Here is a 15,449-nt window from a genome sequence, read left to right as displayed (position 1 = left end):
TCCAAGGAACATTTCCCGAAACCCATAATTTTCAAACTGGGTGCTGTAAGAGAACTGCTGGTGCCTCAGAGGACATAAACAATGAATGTGAGACTCAACAGACTTCTGAGGGGGTCTCCCTCTGAGTCACCTCCCTTCCCTTCCCTCTTGCTGGGCTTAAGGCAGTCGCCCGTGCAGACATGCAAGCTTGATCCCTCTGCAGCCAGGTGGCAAGTGAGCCATTCCCTAAGGGCCTGCAGACCCAGGGAAAGACAATTGCACAGGAGTTGCACATCACAGAACATCTGGCATCATGAAGATTTGCTTTTCAGTAGGCAGCACATGATCTCTCTGCACTCAGTTGCTGTGCAGATGGAGCTGTATGTGTGGAAAGCACTATTTGTTTCTTTATTAAGCTTCTATTTCACCTTATCCCACAAGTCGGCTCATGGTGGCTCACAACATATAAAAAGTAACAATAAATATAAAGTTTAAAAAAACCCACAGATTTACAACAGTCAAACAAGATGGCAATTAAAACAATAATGCCTTCTGTAGGATGTCAGTCACAGTCAGAAATTGCTGTGAGCAGGGGAGGTCAAGATGGTTGAACGTGTGCGACCTCAGCCAAAGTCTTGGCAGAACAGCTGCATTTTACGTTCCGAGTAATACGTAAGTTCTGTCATAAGAACATAAGAGAAGTCATGTTGGATCAGGCCAATAGCCCATCCAGTCCAACACGGTGGCCAAAAAACCAGGTGCCATCAGGAGGTCCACCAGTTGAGCCAGGACACTAGAAGCCCTCCCACTGTTCGCCCCCCCCCCCCGCCACGATTTGTCTTTGTTCACATATGATTCTGCAGTCATTCCGTGATCAGCATAGAAGTACAAACCAGCCCAAAAAGTGAAGACAGTGTCAGAGGACAGCCATGTTGGTCTGAGTAGAATGAATATATTCAAGTCCAGTAGCACCTTAGAGACTTAGGTATCAAAGTTTGAGAGTCAATGCTGATACCTCCCAAAATCCTGCTGGTCTCTAAGGTGCGACTAGACTTGAATCTAGCTGTCCTGAAATGTGAGAGGTTCATCTAATGGTAGACCTTACCTGAAGGATTCAGTGCAAGGAGTAAGGTATTTTTACCTTTTACCACCCAACCCATGGGATATGTGGCACCACCCACCATTTCAGGATACTTTCAACTAGATTTGGGCACAAACCAAACCATAATCATGCCCTGATCATGGTTTGGCAAGGCCACCAGGGAGTCACTAGTATGAACCATGGATATTTTCTGTGTATCTTGTTGAGAGTGCTGGTGGTGAGTGGATCAGTGGGAAGAGGTATAGGAACCAGTCCGTCCACTCAAGAAGGAGTCTGTCCCCTAGAGAGTGTGGATTTGCACTACCTTGCAAGCAGAATTGTGGACATTTCGTGTTCCTCCTTGTAGCAAAAACATCTACTGATGGAAACCCCCACGTGTAAAAAAAACTGCTTAAATCCTCCAGGTAGGATTCAGCTTACTATTCTCCCAACAGTGTGAAGCACAGACAGCACAAAGAAGATAAACAGGTGGTTTACCTGTAAGTGATGATCTTCCAGTGGCCATCAGTGCATTCACACTACCTGCCCTTCCTTCCCCTCTGCTGTCAGCCTAGTTGCTACCTCTACTGGGTTCTTCAGCAGTCAGAAAGAACTGGCAAGATCCTTGCACCCACCTCTGGGCTGTGCTGTGGAGCTCCTGGGCATGAAAATCCTCATCTGGAGCTTTAGGATCACTGTCAGAGTCAGCACAGGCACCATCTGATCCCAACAGTGTGAATGCACAGACGACCACTCAAAGATTGTCAGTTACAGGTGAGCGACCTGTTTTTTGTGATGGGTCTGCCATCACAAACTTTCACGAACTTTTAAAGCAGTTTGTGGGTAGAGCAGAAAGCAGGGCTATAAGGGTACTTGGGAGTCCCTTTAAAGCCCTGCTTTCTGATCCCTACAAAAGCCACAAAAACAGCTGAGCTGTGGGGAGCCCCCGTTGAAAGGGACTGCAGTCTCTTTGAACAGGGTTTGTGAGGTCATGGACCAGTTTGGTTTGTGGTTCAGCCATGAATCACATTTATCCGATTCATGCCCACCCCTACTGTCAGCTGTAAACAAGTCCACTTCTCCTTGCTGTCTTTCTGTTGAATGGATGCTAACTTTCCCTCAGTATTCTAGGAGTCTTGGAGGGCAATGAGCAGGTTGAGTCATCATTAGATCTTGGGGGGGGGGGGGGGTCTTTGCTTAATGATGAAAAAATTTCTGTGTAACTCAGAAATGCCCCAAGTGTTCTGAAACTTGCCCTATCTCTGTAGATGGCCCCGTTCAGAGCCCTTCTGATGGGCACAAGGCCACAGAGGTCCCTGTTGGCAGGAGTGACGTCTAAGCAAGACTCCCGCACTGAACATGCTGCAGTCCCTTTTGCTGTCTAACTTGCATTTCCTAACAAATGATTTTGCTGTGTTTGTGGAATTCTTAATCATTGCTAACTCTGCCTGTCATGTACTATCTCTAAAATGTTTCAGAGGGTAGCTGCGTTGGTCTGCATTAGAACAGCTAGATTTGAATCCAATTGCACCTTAGAGAACAACAAGCATTCTTGGAGTAGGAGCATTCTAATGATATCTCATGAAGGGAGCTTTGACTCTGGAAATCTGATGTTCCCAAAAAATTGTGCTGGTCTCTAAGATGTTGCTACTGGACTTGGATCAAGATGTCTTAAAAGTGTGTCGTGGCTTCTCTTTATCACATACACCTTTCAGGCCTATATACAAATAAATTATAATTTTGAACATAGATTTCAAATGAGCAAGTTCATTTCTTTAAGTATTATTGTTTGGTATCCTACTAAATAATTAAAGTGACCTACTTGGGGAGTTCATCCTGAAGATCGCAGTGGGATCTGGTCTTTGAATCTGCAGGCCTAACTTTTTATTTTAAAATTGTTCTTGCAGATCTGTTTTCCACTGTTCATTTTCTGTTTGTTTTCCTGCTCTCTGACAAATTTAAATGGTGTTCTGGGCAATTTTTTGTGTAATCTACGTTTGTGGTGTTCTGAGCAATTTCTGAAAGATTAAATCAGCTTTAAGATCATTGTCACCTGTACTGATGTGGGCTCTCTCTCAGCTTGACTTTGCGAACGAAGATTTAAGAAAGGTGCGGTAGTCCACGTCTGCTGCAGGCTCGCTGGTGGCTGACAAGACCAATGCGGGACAGGCAGATCCGGCCACAGTGGCTGCAGGGAAAAGTCTGATTTGGGGTTGGTGCTGTAGCAGTACGATTCTTCCTCAATCTCCTTTTGTCCTCAAGACCAGCTATGCGTGCGTTCTCAAAGGAAGAGACAGCCTGGTGGATGGTGTGCCTCCATGCTTTGCGATCTGAGGCTAGGTCAGACCACTGGTGATGGTTAATGCAACAGGTACCAAGGGATTTCTTCAAGGAGTCCTTGTACCTCTTCTTTGGTGCCCCTCTATTTCGATGGCTGGTGGAAAGTTCACCATACAGGGCAATCTTGGGAAGGCGGTGGTTTTCCATCCTGGAGATATGCCCTGCCCAGCGCTGGTGGCTGACAAGACCAATGCGGGACAGGCAGGTCCAGCGACAGTGGCTGCAGGGAAGTCTGATTTGGGGTTGGTGCTGTAGCAGTACGATTCTTCCTCAATCTCCTTTTGTCCTCAAGGAGGATGTGGGCTACTAGTACAGATAAGTATACAGATATACTTGTGTGTAATGAACTATTTAATCCCCCTCAGCAAAATCAAGTTCATCGTCAATCATCTGCGCAGGCACACCTGGGCCAATTGGTAGGGTTTTACAGCTTAGAACCTCCAGGGAGTGCTGCATGCTAGAGTCAGAGAATTGTCTCCACCCACCGCATGTGCTCCTGTGCAGCGCCCATCCTCTTCACTCCTCTTTTGCCATCAAAGGTGTAGGTTGTTCTCAGCTGAGTCTCCTGCTTCTCATTGGTGAAGAATATCTCTTCACTGTCTTTGTACTGTTGAGCCCTGCGATGGCATTATTTTAAAAATGCTCATGTTGTGGGTCTAAAATGACTCACACTGACAAACACGAACTTTGGAGTTCCCCAGCTTATTTTGCACGAAGGAAAGCCACCTTATCTCTACATGCAAAACTTGTCTGAAGTTTACCCTGAAAGCCTGTGGCGACCGGGTTTGAAGCTTAAAGTGTCCCTTTGGGACAAGGCACTGAAGGCCTCTGAACTTTGAATACAAAGGTTACACTGGCTCTGACCATTTCATTGGGTTCAGCGAAGTCAGCTCCATCAACCAGATCCACGCCCCAGAGGATTCTATCAGGATCACACTCACCAACACAGCAGCACGCTTCCTCTGTACCCCCTGCCAAGAAGGTGAAGAAGGGGAAGGAGAGATGTAAAGATGCATCATACAAGTGGACTTCAGCTCCAACTCTACAACTGAGACCGGCTGTACAAGTGAGGTGGCACCAATTCTGAGCTCATCTGTTTCCATTTTGGAAGAGGAATTGGATTACAAGATCCTTCCAGGATAACCATTGAATCTGCACCCCATGTCTCCTTGATATCTGGAAGACTGGGAGGATGCCATGCACAGATATCCAGATCTGTGTGAACGATTCTGTTCACACCATCCTTACTCTTACCCACCTTCTATCACGACCAATGCTTGACCATCGTCTCCTCCTTTTCACAGCAAGGAGACAGATCCAGCGGTCAACTCTGAAGGAACTGAGCTCTGATGAACAGGTGGGCGATTCTTCATCCGCATCCCCTACCAAGGATTTCAAGATGTACAGGGAACAGAGGACCAGAATGGCACAATCTTTGGAGATTGAAATCTCCAAGACATAACACAAACCCAAGGATAAAATCCTCAATCAGCTATATTCTGATTCTTCTGGTCTGATCGCCTTCCCCATCCTGGAAGGACCGGAAGACATAACCCAACAAATCTGGCAATGACGTCATCACCACAGCCAAGCTCAAAGAGAGTATAGAGACTGTATAGAGTTAAGCAGGAGCCATTTTGTTACTTCTCCATGCACTCCCCAACATTGTCCTTGGCAGTGGCCAAGATGCAGCCCAGGGGGCATCAAAGCTAGCACGCTGCCCCTACTGAGAAGAGGGTCACAATCTAGGTGGGGTTGGATGGAAGTTTTAGGCCTCCTCATCTCTGGGCTTTAAAACGATGAGGTCATAATGGGGGCTACCAGCTGTTCCTTAGGGAATGGATACGACCCTTCTTGGAATTGCTTCCCAAGGGAAAAAGACCTCTTGCAAACTGAAGCTGTCTGCCTCTGTGAGCAACAAATCAACACCGGTAGGCACTTGACTGATTCAGCAGTTTGGGCTGTGGGGACAGCCATTACCCTCCGGAGGCATGCCTGGCTCCATTCGACTATGCTACCAAATGAAACCGAACAAAGGTCAAAGACTTACCTTTTGATGGATCAATTCTTTTTTCTGCTAATACAGATGAGACAGCAAACTCACTTGGAGATGCCAGTCCCAGCTGCTCCTATTATAAACAACGGCCTTATGGCTGGCAGCCATAGCACCTCTATCAGAGGGAGTGTATGTGTGTGTGTGTGTGTGTATATATATATATATACATACACACACACACACCCCTCCTTTTGGGGATCCCATAACCTCCTTTTAAGCCTCCCAACATAGCTTCTAAAGGGGCCACTAGGGCTCATAATTCTGCCCAATTGGTCCCTTCTAGGAGAGCCTGCTCAATCTCAAAAGCCCCTTTAACTAGGACTGGTCAGGTTTGGGCAGGGCTTTTTTTGTAGAAAAAGCCCAGCAGGAACTCATTTGCATAGTAGGCCACACCTCCTGATGCCAAGCCGGCTGGAACTGCGTTCCTGCTCAAAAAAAAAGCCCTGGGTTTGGGTTATAGATTGGCCCAGTTCCAGAATTCTTGGGCTAACATTACCACAAATGGTTGGGTGTTGGAAATATTCAAGTCTGGTTATTGTTTAGAGTTCACCGTCTTGCCCCCATATCCTTCCAATCCAGGTGCTTCTCCCCAAGCACCCATAGGTCTTCAGAAAGCTTTGAAAGACTTTCTAAGTAAGGGTGCTATTGAGTTGGTCTCCTCTGACCACCCCATGGGGGGGGGGGGTCTTCTCTAGAATGTTTGTTGTCAGGAAGAAAGATGGAGGTGTTAGATCCTTCTTGGATCTCCGAGGTTTGAATGCTTTTTACTGTTGTCCAAGTTTTGCAAGATTTCTGTTTCCTTAGTATTACAATTATTAAAGTTTAATTCTTGGCTCATGGTGGTTGATCTTTAAGATGCTTATTTTCACATCTCCATCCACCCAAACCACCAGAAGTTTTTGCATTTTTGTTGTTATGGATAAATGTACCAATATACTATTCTTCCATTTGGCCTAGCCACTGCCCTTAGGGTGTTTATGAATTATATGGCCCCAGTGGTGGCCTTTCTTACATCTACAGGGGTGCAACATATTCCTGTAATTAGATGACTGGTTGATTGTCTCTGACACCAGTGCAACTTGGTGTCGGCCACTTGTCAAAACTTGGGGTTGCTGATTAATTGGGAGAAATCCAAGTTGATACCCTCAGAGTATGGTTTTCAGAGGCTCTCTATTGGATTGTGTCTGTGGGACAGATTTCCTGCCCCTGGACAGCATCTGGAATATTGTAAGGCCGAATTAAAAATCATTTTCAATCAATACAAAATATCTTAAGGTTTCTGGTTCATATGGCCTCCACTGCAACCATTCTTCCCTCAGCTAGACTGCGTATTAGGCCTCTGAAGCTGTGGGATTTGGCCCATTGTAAGGCTAGTAGGTGTGCATGATGGCCCAGATTTCACATCAGTGCTTCAGCAGATCTCCTGGTGGGGAAACACAGACAATCCTTCAGCTGGAACTGCTTTTGGGTTGCCCCAGACCGATGTAATACTTACCACAGAAACCTCTCTGCTGGGCTGGGGAGTTCATTGTAATGGTTCTTCCATGCAGGAAACCTGGGTGCTTAGAGAAAAGGGATGCCGTATTATTTTTGGGGGAACTCTGTGCAGTGCATAACTCCCTTATTTATTTTGCAGATATACTCAGGGATCATTGGATATTACTCCAGACAGACAGCACAGTGGTTACGTTCTACTTAAACAAACAGGGGGACAGGGGTTCCAGAGATCTATGCCTAGAGGCATTAGCTGTCTGGTGCCTGGTTTCAATTCAGGCCATCCACATACTACATGTCTGAAATGGAAGCCAGCAGGCTAAGCAGGACTAGCAACTTGATACACGAATGGTCACTGATCCCAACTACTTAGCACCAGTGTCCCCTCAAAGCTGCAGAGTCTTATGAGCAAAAATTCCACTTTGTGAACTACTGGCATTAAAGCTGTGAGCTCCTGCACAAATTAGTGTGCTCTGGGGTCATCCTTCCTGAGCTAAGACAAAAATGTGTGAGCTGGAGGCTAAAAATCTGTGAGCTAGCTCACGCTAACTCAGCTTAGAGGGAACACTGCTTAGCACCCTTTTTGCCCTCTGGGGCATGTTGGAGATGGATTTGTTTGCCATCCCAGACAACACAAAGGCAAAGAGATTTTGCTCCCATTCAGGGAAAGGGGTCAGATTCCCTCAGGAATGCTTTCTAACTCCCATTGGGTGGGCAGGGACTCTTCTATACCTTTCCCCCCATTCCCTTTTATTATCTGGGTCCTGGAAAGGGCCAGGTGGGAACGGTCACAGTTGATTCTGGTGGTCCCATTTTGACCTTGGCAGATTTGGTTCCGGAGTCTCCTGGGCCTTGTCCAGGGATACTTTCTTCCCTTCCCCAAGCACAGGGACCTGCTCAGTTTCAGCAGGGGGCACACCAAATGAAAATCAACCTGCATCATGCAACAATAAAGGATATATAAAAGATGTAAAGGGTAGAAATCAAATTATGGCTATACAGTGGAACGACCATAATTATAACAATAGCAGGAATCAAAATTTTAAGTATTAGATACAGTAAGAATAACCTAAAGCAAGGAACACAATATAGACACATTTCAGTCCCCCTGGAGTGTTGGGAAATATATCAGCTTTGCAAAAAAACAAAGAAAAAACCTAAGTCTGTAATCATTTTCTGTGCTCTGACTTCTAAGTAATCAAAAACAGGACTTTTTTCACATCACTTCACAAACAGTTTCCTCAAGAATCTGGCCAATCTTTGCCATTTTAGGAACCCCATATTTCCTCAGGGGTCCCTGTCTGTAGTGTTGTCTCATTCAATGAATAAACCTTCTGAGCCCATGGCCACATGTTCTATGTCACTCCTGCCTGTGAAGGTATTTTATCTAGTTAGCTATCTGTTTAGCTATTTGTCTTATCTATTTATCTGGCTATTGACTATCTGTTTTTGATCTATCTATCTGACCTCCTCTTCCAGTCTGGGAAGTTCTCCTGCAGTTCTCCTACACCTCAGAACCAGCCACAGGGGCTGCAATACGCTGAAGACGCGGCAGAGCATGAGCACATGAAAGCTGTCCTGAAGACATCGTCTCCGAGTGGGGAAAACACCGCCATGTTAGGAGTGCGGACTCGGAGCAGAGCCAACCGAGGTAAAGTTCTATCTGTAGTTCTTCACGTAGTTCTTTACAGTTTCTTTACTGTCACAAATCTGTGTCTATCAGAGGCTCAGACTGGTATGCACAGCTTATGCTGTGGACACGAGACAGTAGAAAAATTTAGAAAGCCAATGCTATTTATTTATTTATAAATGTTAATATTACCCCATAGCTCCATTTCTCAAATTGGATTTTATAGCAGTAGAGTTGAGTACGATGATCATGAAAATGATTGTTAGAAATCCTCATTTAGCTAAGGGAATCTGTTCCTTTTGCTGTGGTATAGTGTGGTAGGGTAGGATACCAAACAATGTCATTTGGAACAGCTAAACCATTCAAGCATTGCAGTAGTCAGAATGGCGGCACCTCCATCACCAAACCATCCTCTTTAGCACGGCAGCTTTTTCCAGGAGAAGACTAACAAGGTGAGCAGCATCTCAGCTCATCCGTCATGTGCTCACATTAACTTTTTGTGGAGATTTCTGGATATGTGCAGGCAGCTCTTCTGATTTCTTAACTTTGTTTATGCCCTGCTTTTCTCCTGTTGGGGGCCCAAAGTGGTTCAAGTTGTTCTCCTCGCCTCCATCTTATCCTCCCAACAATCCTCTGAGACAGGTTTAGGTTTTCTTCATGGTCAGGGATGGAGGTTCTGTTAAAGTTGTGCTTTGTCTTCAAATAGATTTTAAGCTAGCAGAAAAACAGGGTGCCAGAGAGAGCCAATTTGGTGTAGTGGTTATCAAGCACTAACCCTGATGTTCTTTCTTTAGAAAGAAATTTCCCATCCTGACCCTATTTCACCTTCTGACCTTCCTGAACCATCAGCCTCGCCCTGTCTCCAGAACACAGGCCTTCCTCCTAAGCCAGTTTGGTGTAGTGGATAAGTGTGCGGACTCCTATCTGGGAGAACCGGGTTTGATTCCCCGCTCCTCCACTTGCAGCTGCTAGCATGGCCTTGGGTCAGCCATAGCTCTGGCAGAGGTTGTCCTTGAAAGGGCAGACTCTTAACTGGGAGAACGGGGTTTGATTCCCCGCTCCTCCACTTGCACCTGCTGGAATGGCCTTGGGTCAGCCATAGCTCTGGCAGAGGTTGTCCTTGAAAGGGCAGCTGCTGTGAGGGCCCTCTCAGCCCCACCCACTGCACAGGGTGTTTGTTGTGGGGGAGGGAGATAAAGGAGATTGTGAGCCTCTCTGAGACTCTGAAATTCGGAGTGGAGGGTGGGATATAAATCCAATATCTTCTTCTTCTTCTTCTTCTTCTTAAAATAAATATCTTCCTTGTTAAGGATTATTGCATTCAAGGCAAGCCCATTACCAATCAGTTTAGTTCCCACAACATAAATTATACCAGAAGCAGAACAGTATTCCAATTTAAGGTAGATTGTACAATTTTCTCAACTTCTATGCATTTTTACAAAGCATGGAAAAGTTCCAAGATTCGTGGACTCAAAACCCATTGTGTAGTGGTTCCCAAACATTTGCCACTATTTGTTCTTGTTGAACCCATTAGAAACAAATATAATTGACAACATAATGCAGGCTATACAGTGATGGAGAACTGCGCTTTGTATTTCGCAGGCCGGGTTGGCTCATGGACTGCTAGCAATGATGACTCGCCTAATGCTACTGATGATGCAGCAGATGAAATCATGGATCGCATTGTCAAGTCCGCTACTCAAGTGCCAAGTCAGCGAGCAGTGCCTAGGGAAAGAAAGCGGTCAAGAGCAAACAGAAAATCATGTAAGCAAAGCTGTCCCTTTTCTGTTGGTATATATGGACCTCTGTGCGTTTGCCCTTGCACTGTGTTCAAAGCAAATGACCATATTTGGAAACCATCCTTAGTTTGTCCAGATTGTAAAAGTGGGATGGAAAGTTTTCGTCGGAGAATAATATGCAATATAACATGCACGCGAAAATTTATACCCAGAATTAAACTTTATTGGTCTTAAAAGGTGCCACTAGACTCAAACTTTTTTCTGTTGCTTCAGACCAGCGCAGCTACACACCTTTATATCTATCCAATATAAAGATTTGTCTTCACATGAGTATTCCATTTCCATCGTTAAACTTCATGCCTTCAGCCTGCCTTTATTGTGTCCAGCCACAAAATTCTATGCAACTTGTCAAGCTAGGGCATCTTGTCAAGCTACTTACATCATTACATGATATAAGTAGAGGGAACAATCGTAATAAATTGAAATAATACAGAAGTACCTAACAACTGAAACTCTTAAGGAATTATATTAGATATTTCTGAGTTGAGATAAAGGTAGTCCAGGCTAGCCCGATCTCATCAGATCTCAGAAGCTAAGGAGTGCCAGTAGGCACCAGCAGGGGGAGGTGTTGGCCTCTGTGCCCTGTAGTTAGACCCAGGGGCGGCCCGACGCCCCATGACTCCCTAGGCAGACTTGCTGCCTGGCGCCCCCCGCAAAGTGTCCCCTGCGGCTCTGCGCCTCCTCCCCGCCATGCCTCCTCCTCCTCTCTCCCTCCCTTCCCCACCCAACGTCGATTTCAATGCTGAAACAGGCTCTAGTGCCTCGTTCCAGCCATCTACAACCCTCCCCCCGGCTGAGCACTTGCTTGGCGGGTAAAGCTGCACCGCAGGGCCTGGTTTCGCTCGCAGTCTGAAAGGGCAGCCCCACTGCTGCTGACTCCTCTCCCATCCAGAAAGTGGGTAGGGGAGGAGTCAGCGGCAGCGGGGCCACCCTTTCAGGACACTGGTCCTGACAGACTGTGGACGCAGCCCAGCCCTGCAGCGCGGTTTTACCCACCGAACGAGTGATCAGGTGGGGGGGGGGCTTTAGAGAGCCAGATCATGGCACTAGAGCTGGTTCTGGCATTGAAATCGATGTGGGGTGGGGAAGGGAGGGAGTGGGAGGAGGCATGGTGGGGAGGCATGGAGGGCATGGAACCATGGGGGGGGAACCAAAGGGAAGGGAACAGAGGGGCGGAAGTGGTGGTGGCGATAGTGGCTGGCGAGCCGAGGAGGCAGGCAAACTAGGTGCTTGTCTGGGGCACTGGGAGGGGATGGGGAGCCCAGTTGGTGCCCCCACCCTCTCGGTGCCCTAGGCAACCATCTAGTTTGCCTAGTGGGTTAGCCGGCCCTGGTTAGACCTCCAGAGGAACTGGTTGACCACTGTGCAAGACTGGATACTGGACAAGATGGACCACTAGTCTGATCCAGCAGGACTCTTTCATGTTCTTAGGACTTGTTTTTGATCTTATTACTCCACAGTGATGTCAGAACCCAGGCTAGCCTGACCTCATCCAGTCTCAGAAGCTAAGCAGGGTCACAGAATCATAGAGTTGGAAAGGGCCCCAAGGTCATCTAGTCCACCCTCTGCACAATGCAGGAAATTCACAAACACCTCCCCCTAGATTCACAGGATCCACATTGCTATCAAATAGCCATCTAGCCTCTGTTTAAAAATTTCCAGGGAAGGAGAACCCACCACCTCCCGAGGAAGCCTGTTCCACTGAGGAACCACTCTGACTGTCAAGAAGTTCTTCCTAATGTTGAGCCGGAAACTCTTTTGATGAAATGTCAACCTGTTGGTTTTGGGTCAGCCATCATTGGTGTTTGGATGGGAGACTGCCATGGAAGTCCAGTGTTGCTACCCAAAAGCAGGCAGAGGCAGACCATCTCTGTTCATATGAAGAACATATAAACATATGAAGCTGCGTTATGCTGAATCAGACCCTCGGTTCATCAAAGTCAGTATTGTCTACTCAGTCTGGCAGTGGCTCTCCAGGGTCTCAAGCTGAGGTTTTTCAAGCCTATTTGCCTGGACCATTTTTAGTTGGAGATGCTGGGGATTGAACCTGGGACCTTCTGCTTACCAAGCAGATGCTCTACCACTGAGCCACCATCCCTCCTACCAATGGTTCATCTCTTGCCTTGAAACCCTGACGAGGGTCAACATAAGTCACCTATGACTCAATGGCACTTTCCACCATCACTGAGGTCAGAAAGGCTGTTGTCATTTCTGAAAGTCATTTGTAAGGCCATGAAAGGTCGTCTTCACTGAGTCTTGTTAAACACAGGATTTCAGCGCCGAAGGTCTGAGTGCATGGGAATCAAGAAATCAGACTCATTGAGTAAAGCATCAGCTTCCATGTATAATGGACTATGATTCATGTGACCCGTTTCAAGATGGCATAGATGGCAGGAATGCCAGTGGTGCTCATGATTTTAATGAAACAATAAAGCCACGTATCCCTGTTAATAGGTTCAAACACGGACCCCCTGAAAGTGATTTCTGTGTCACCAGGCTAGAAAGTACATTAAAAAGTCCCTAACAACTGAGATGGGTTAAGACTCAAAATATAGAATACAAACAGCTTTGTCATGCCCTCTTTCTCCATTTAAAAAAACAAAACAAAACATTTCCTGGAAGTTGGACTTGAGAAGAGACAACAACCACAAGTGAAAAAATGTCAGGTAACGTTTTTGGAGGTAATGACAGCACTTCTTGCCAAGCAGCACTTGGTTCTCCTGAGTCAGCATGTCCTTAAGGACACATTTCCCACCCTTGAGCAGGCTAAGGAAGTACATCCTGTATGAGCCCAATTGGGAAAGTAACGCAGGACAATGGATCAGCCCCATTGGTTCTTTGGAATCTACTCCAACTGGCAGTGGCTCTCCATGTTCTCAGGCAGAGGTCTTTCACCTGTGGCCTTTTTAACTGAGATTGCAGGGATCGAACCCATGCCTTGTAGATGCTCTCCCACTGAGCCACCGTCCCTCTTCAATTTGGATTTGGATGGAGTGGATATTTGAATGGAGAGGGCAAGCATTCCAGCAATGCACATGAGCTGCCACTGGCTTCCTCTCTGTCTGGGGACACAATTGACTCTTGCTTTCAGCAGTGCCGGTCCCCTGGCCTCACCACAACTGCCACCCTCCACACTCACTTGCCCATGTGCCACTGTGTTCTCTACATGGTGGCCATTTTTCTAGATGTCTTTGACTTCCCTAACTTCACCCTTGTGCGGGTGTGTGCATGCACACACGTGTGCATGGTGCATATGTGAATATTCCAGCAGCTTGCCCTTGTTAAATATTTCTTCTATAAGCTCCTATTTGTCTCCCCTCCCACATATTAAGACCCCCACATGGTCTTCATCTTTGCCAGGCCTCTTTCTCCCAGAGGAATTGCTTGCGAGAGCAAAATCAGATAGTCATAAAATGCAATGCCTTCTTCCGCAGGGCTGGTTTTCATTTGCGTTTGGTGAAAAAATATCAACAAGGATTAAGGTCTCAGTAAATGTTTAGACTGAGACTGCTTTCCATTGTAAATTATAATAAATCCTAGCTCTCTCACCAGCTTGATACTCAGAGTCTCAATGCAACCCATAGAATGAGCAAGAAGTTAGCTTCAAAATGGACTTATTCCTCAGGTGTTTGGGGGTAGATACTTAGGAAATTTTTTATAGACCTGAAATGTCTGACCACTTACGACTTCATCTGGAAAGTTCTCTCCAGCATTGCTAGGGTGGCTGCAATATTAGTCTTTCTGCAAGGCCATTATTCACAAACTTCTATGCTTCCAAATGAATTTCATTTATTGGGTGTGAAGTTTTGCTCATTATCAGTCAGGGAGGCTTCTCTGATAAATGCAGGAAAAGCTCTTATTGAAAGATCAATAGCAAACACTCCGCAAGGTCTTCCTTGCCAGGATTGACACAAATAAACTGAAATGTGTATTTATAGATGCCTAGAACGGTTGCATTTTCGCCTAGTATTTTGCACGCTTAACACTTTTGAAAAGATTCCCAAGCCTGACATTATTTACATCTCCTCCAAGGTTAATTGCGAGTGGGTAGTAGCGTCTGGTGGTCTGTCTCAGTCCATCTCCTAGGAGACCAGATAACAGCATCCCATTGAAGTAACATTTGAAGCCCATCGTTCCCACCAATCTCCCCCTTTTATAACAAGCCATAATATAAAACTAAAGTGAATTGTTAATTATACACAGATTACATGGAAGTAAGATTACGTGGTATAAATATAGGGAACAACCATAATATATGGATATAATACAAAAGTATGGTAATACCAAAATACGTAACGTGATTAATGAGCAAAGACTGGGACCATGTGCCAGGAGAGCATCCTGACATTGGGTGAGTCTCACGACAGAGTGAGATTGGAAGTATTTTATCATTTAGAAACCATGCCACTTGATCGAGATTATATTAAATCATGGGATTTTGTAATGTTCACAATGGCAAGAATAAAGTTTTGAGTCCGGTGACACCTCGAAGACTAACAAAGTTTTGTCCAAGATATAAGCTTTTATGCATGAGGTATAAGCAATGCTGATTCATGTATATGCAGTGCTGATCCTGTGACCTGAGGCAGATCATGAGAAGGAGGGCAGGAAGGGTCGCATCAGTGCTTAGTTCTCATGTCCTTTTCTTACACGCCCAGGAAAATGCTGATCGCCACTTTGGGGTCAGGAAGCCGTTTTCTCCAGGCCATTTTGGCCAGGGGTCCTGGGGGGCTAGGTGTTGGGGGGTTTTGCCACCTCCTAGGCACGGAGCACAGGTCACTGGGGTGTGAGGAAGGAGGTATTTGTGGAATTCCTGCATTGTGCAGGAAGTTGGACTAGATGACCCTGGAGGTCCCTTACAACTCTTTGTGCACACACATTTTCTCAGACACATTGAAATGGAAGTAGCTAGTATAGGTAGAGGGTGAGCAGCAAATTAGCATACAGCATAATAGATGTGTTTAACAGATGCAAGAACCAAATTGGAATAACAAGCTTAGTTTATATGGTCACCATTTGTTTGGGTTTAATTTGGGGGAGAAACAATGAAGGAAATAAATATATCAAAAA

The 15,449-nt window shown here is 45.9% G+C and overlaps 1 protein-coding gene across 7 annotated transcripts in view; it reads left to right on the top strand.

Moving 5' to 3' along the window:
- Positions 1 to 15,449, top strand: part of FHOD3 (formin homology 2 domain containing 3) — a 407,856-nt gene that overhangs the window by 391,599 nt on the left and 808 nt on the right. For all 7 annotated transcript variants that reach the window (XM_060247836.1, XM_060247834.1, XM_060247833.1 and 4 more), the window contains 2 exons: positions 8,430 to 8,601; positions 10,183 to 10,344. In XM_060247836.1, coding sequence (XP_060103819.1) covers positions 8,430 to 8,601; positions 10,183 to 10,344 — 334 coding nt within the window. The remainder of the gene's footprint in view (positions 1 to 8,429; positions 8,602 to 10,182; positions 10,345 to 15,449) is intronic.

Source organism: Heteronotia binoei, chromosome 10 (genome assembly GCF_032191835.1).
Source record: "Heteronotia binoei isolate CCM8104 ecotype False Entrance Well chromosome 10, APGP_CSIRO_Hbin_v1, whole genome shotgun sequence".
NCBI lineage: Eukaryota > Metazoa > Chordata > Lepidosauria > Squamata > Gekkonidae > Heteronotia > Heteronotia binoei.
This window is presented reverse-complemented; position numbering and strand designations above follow the sequence as displayed.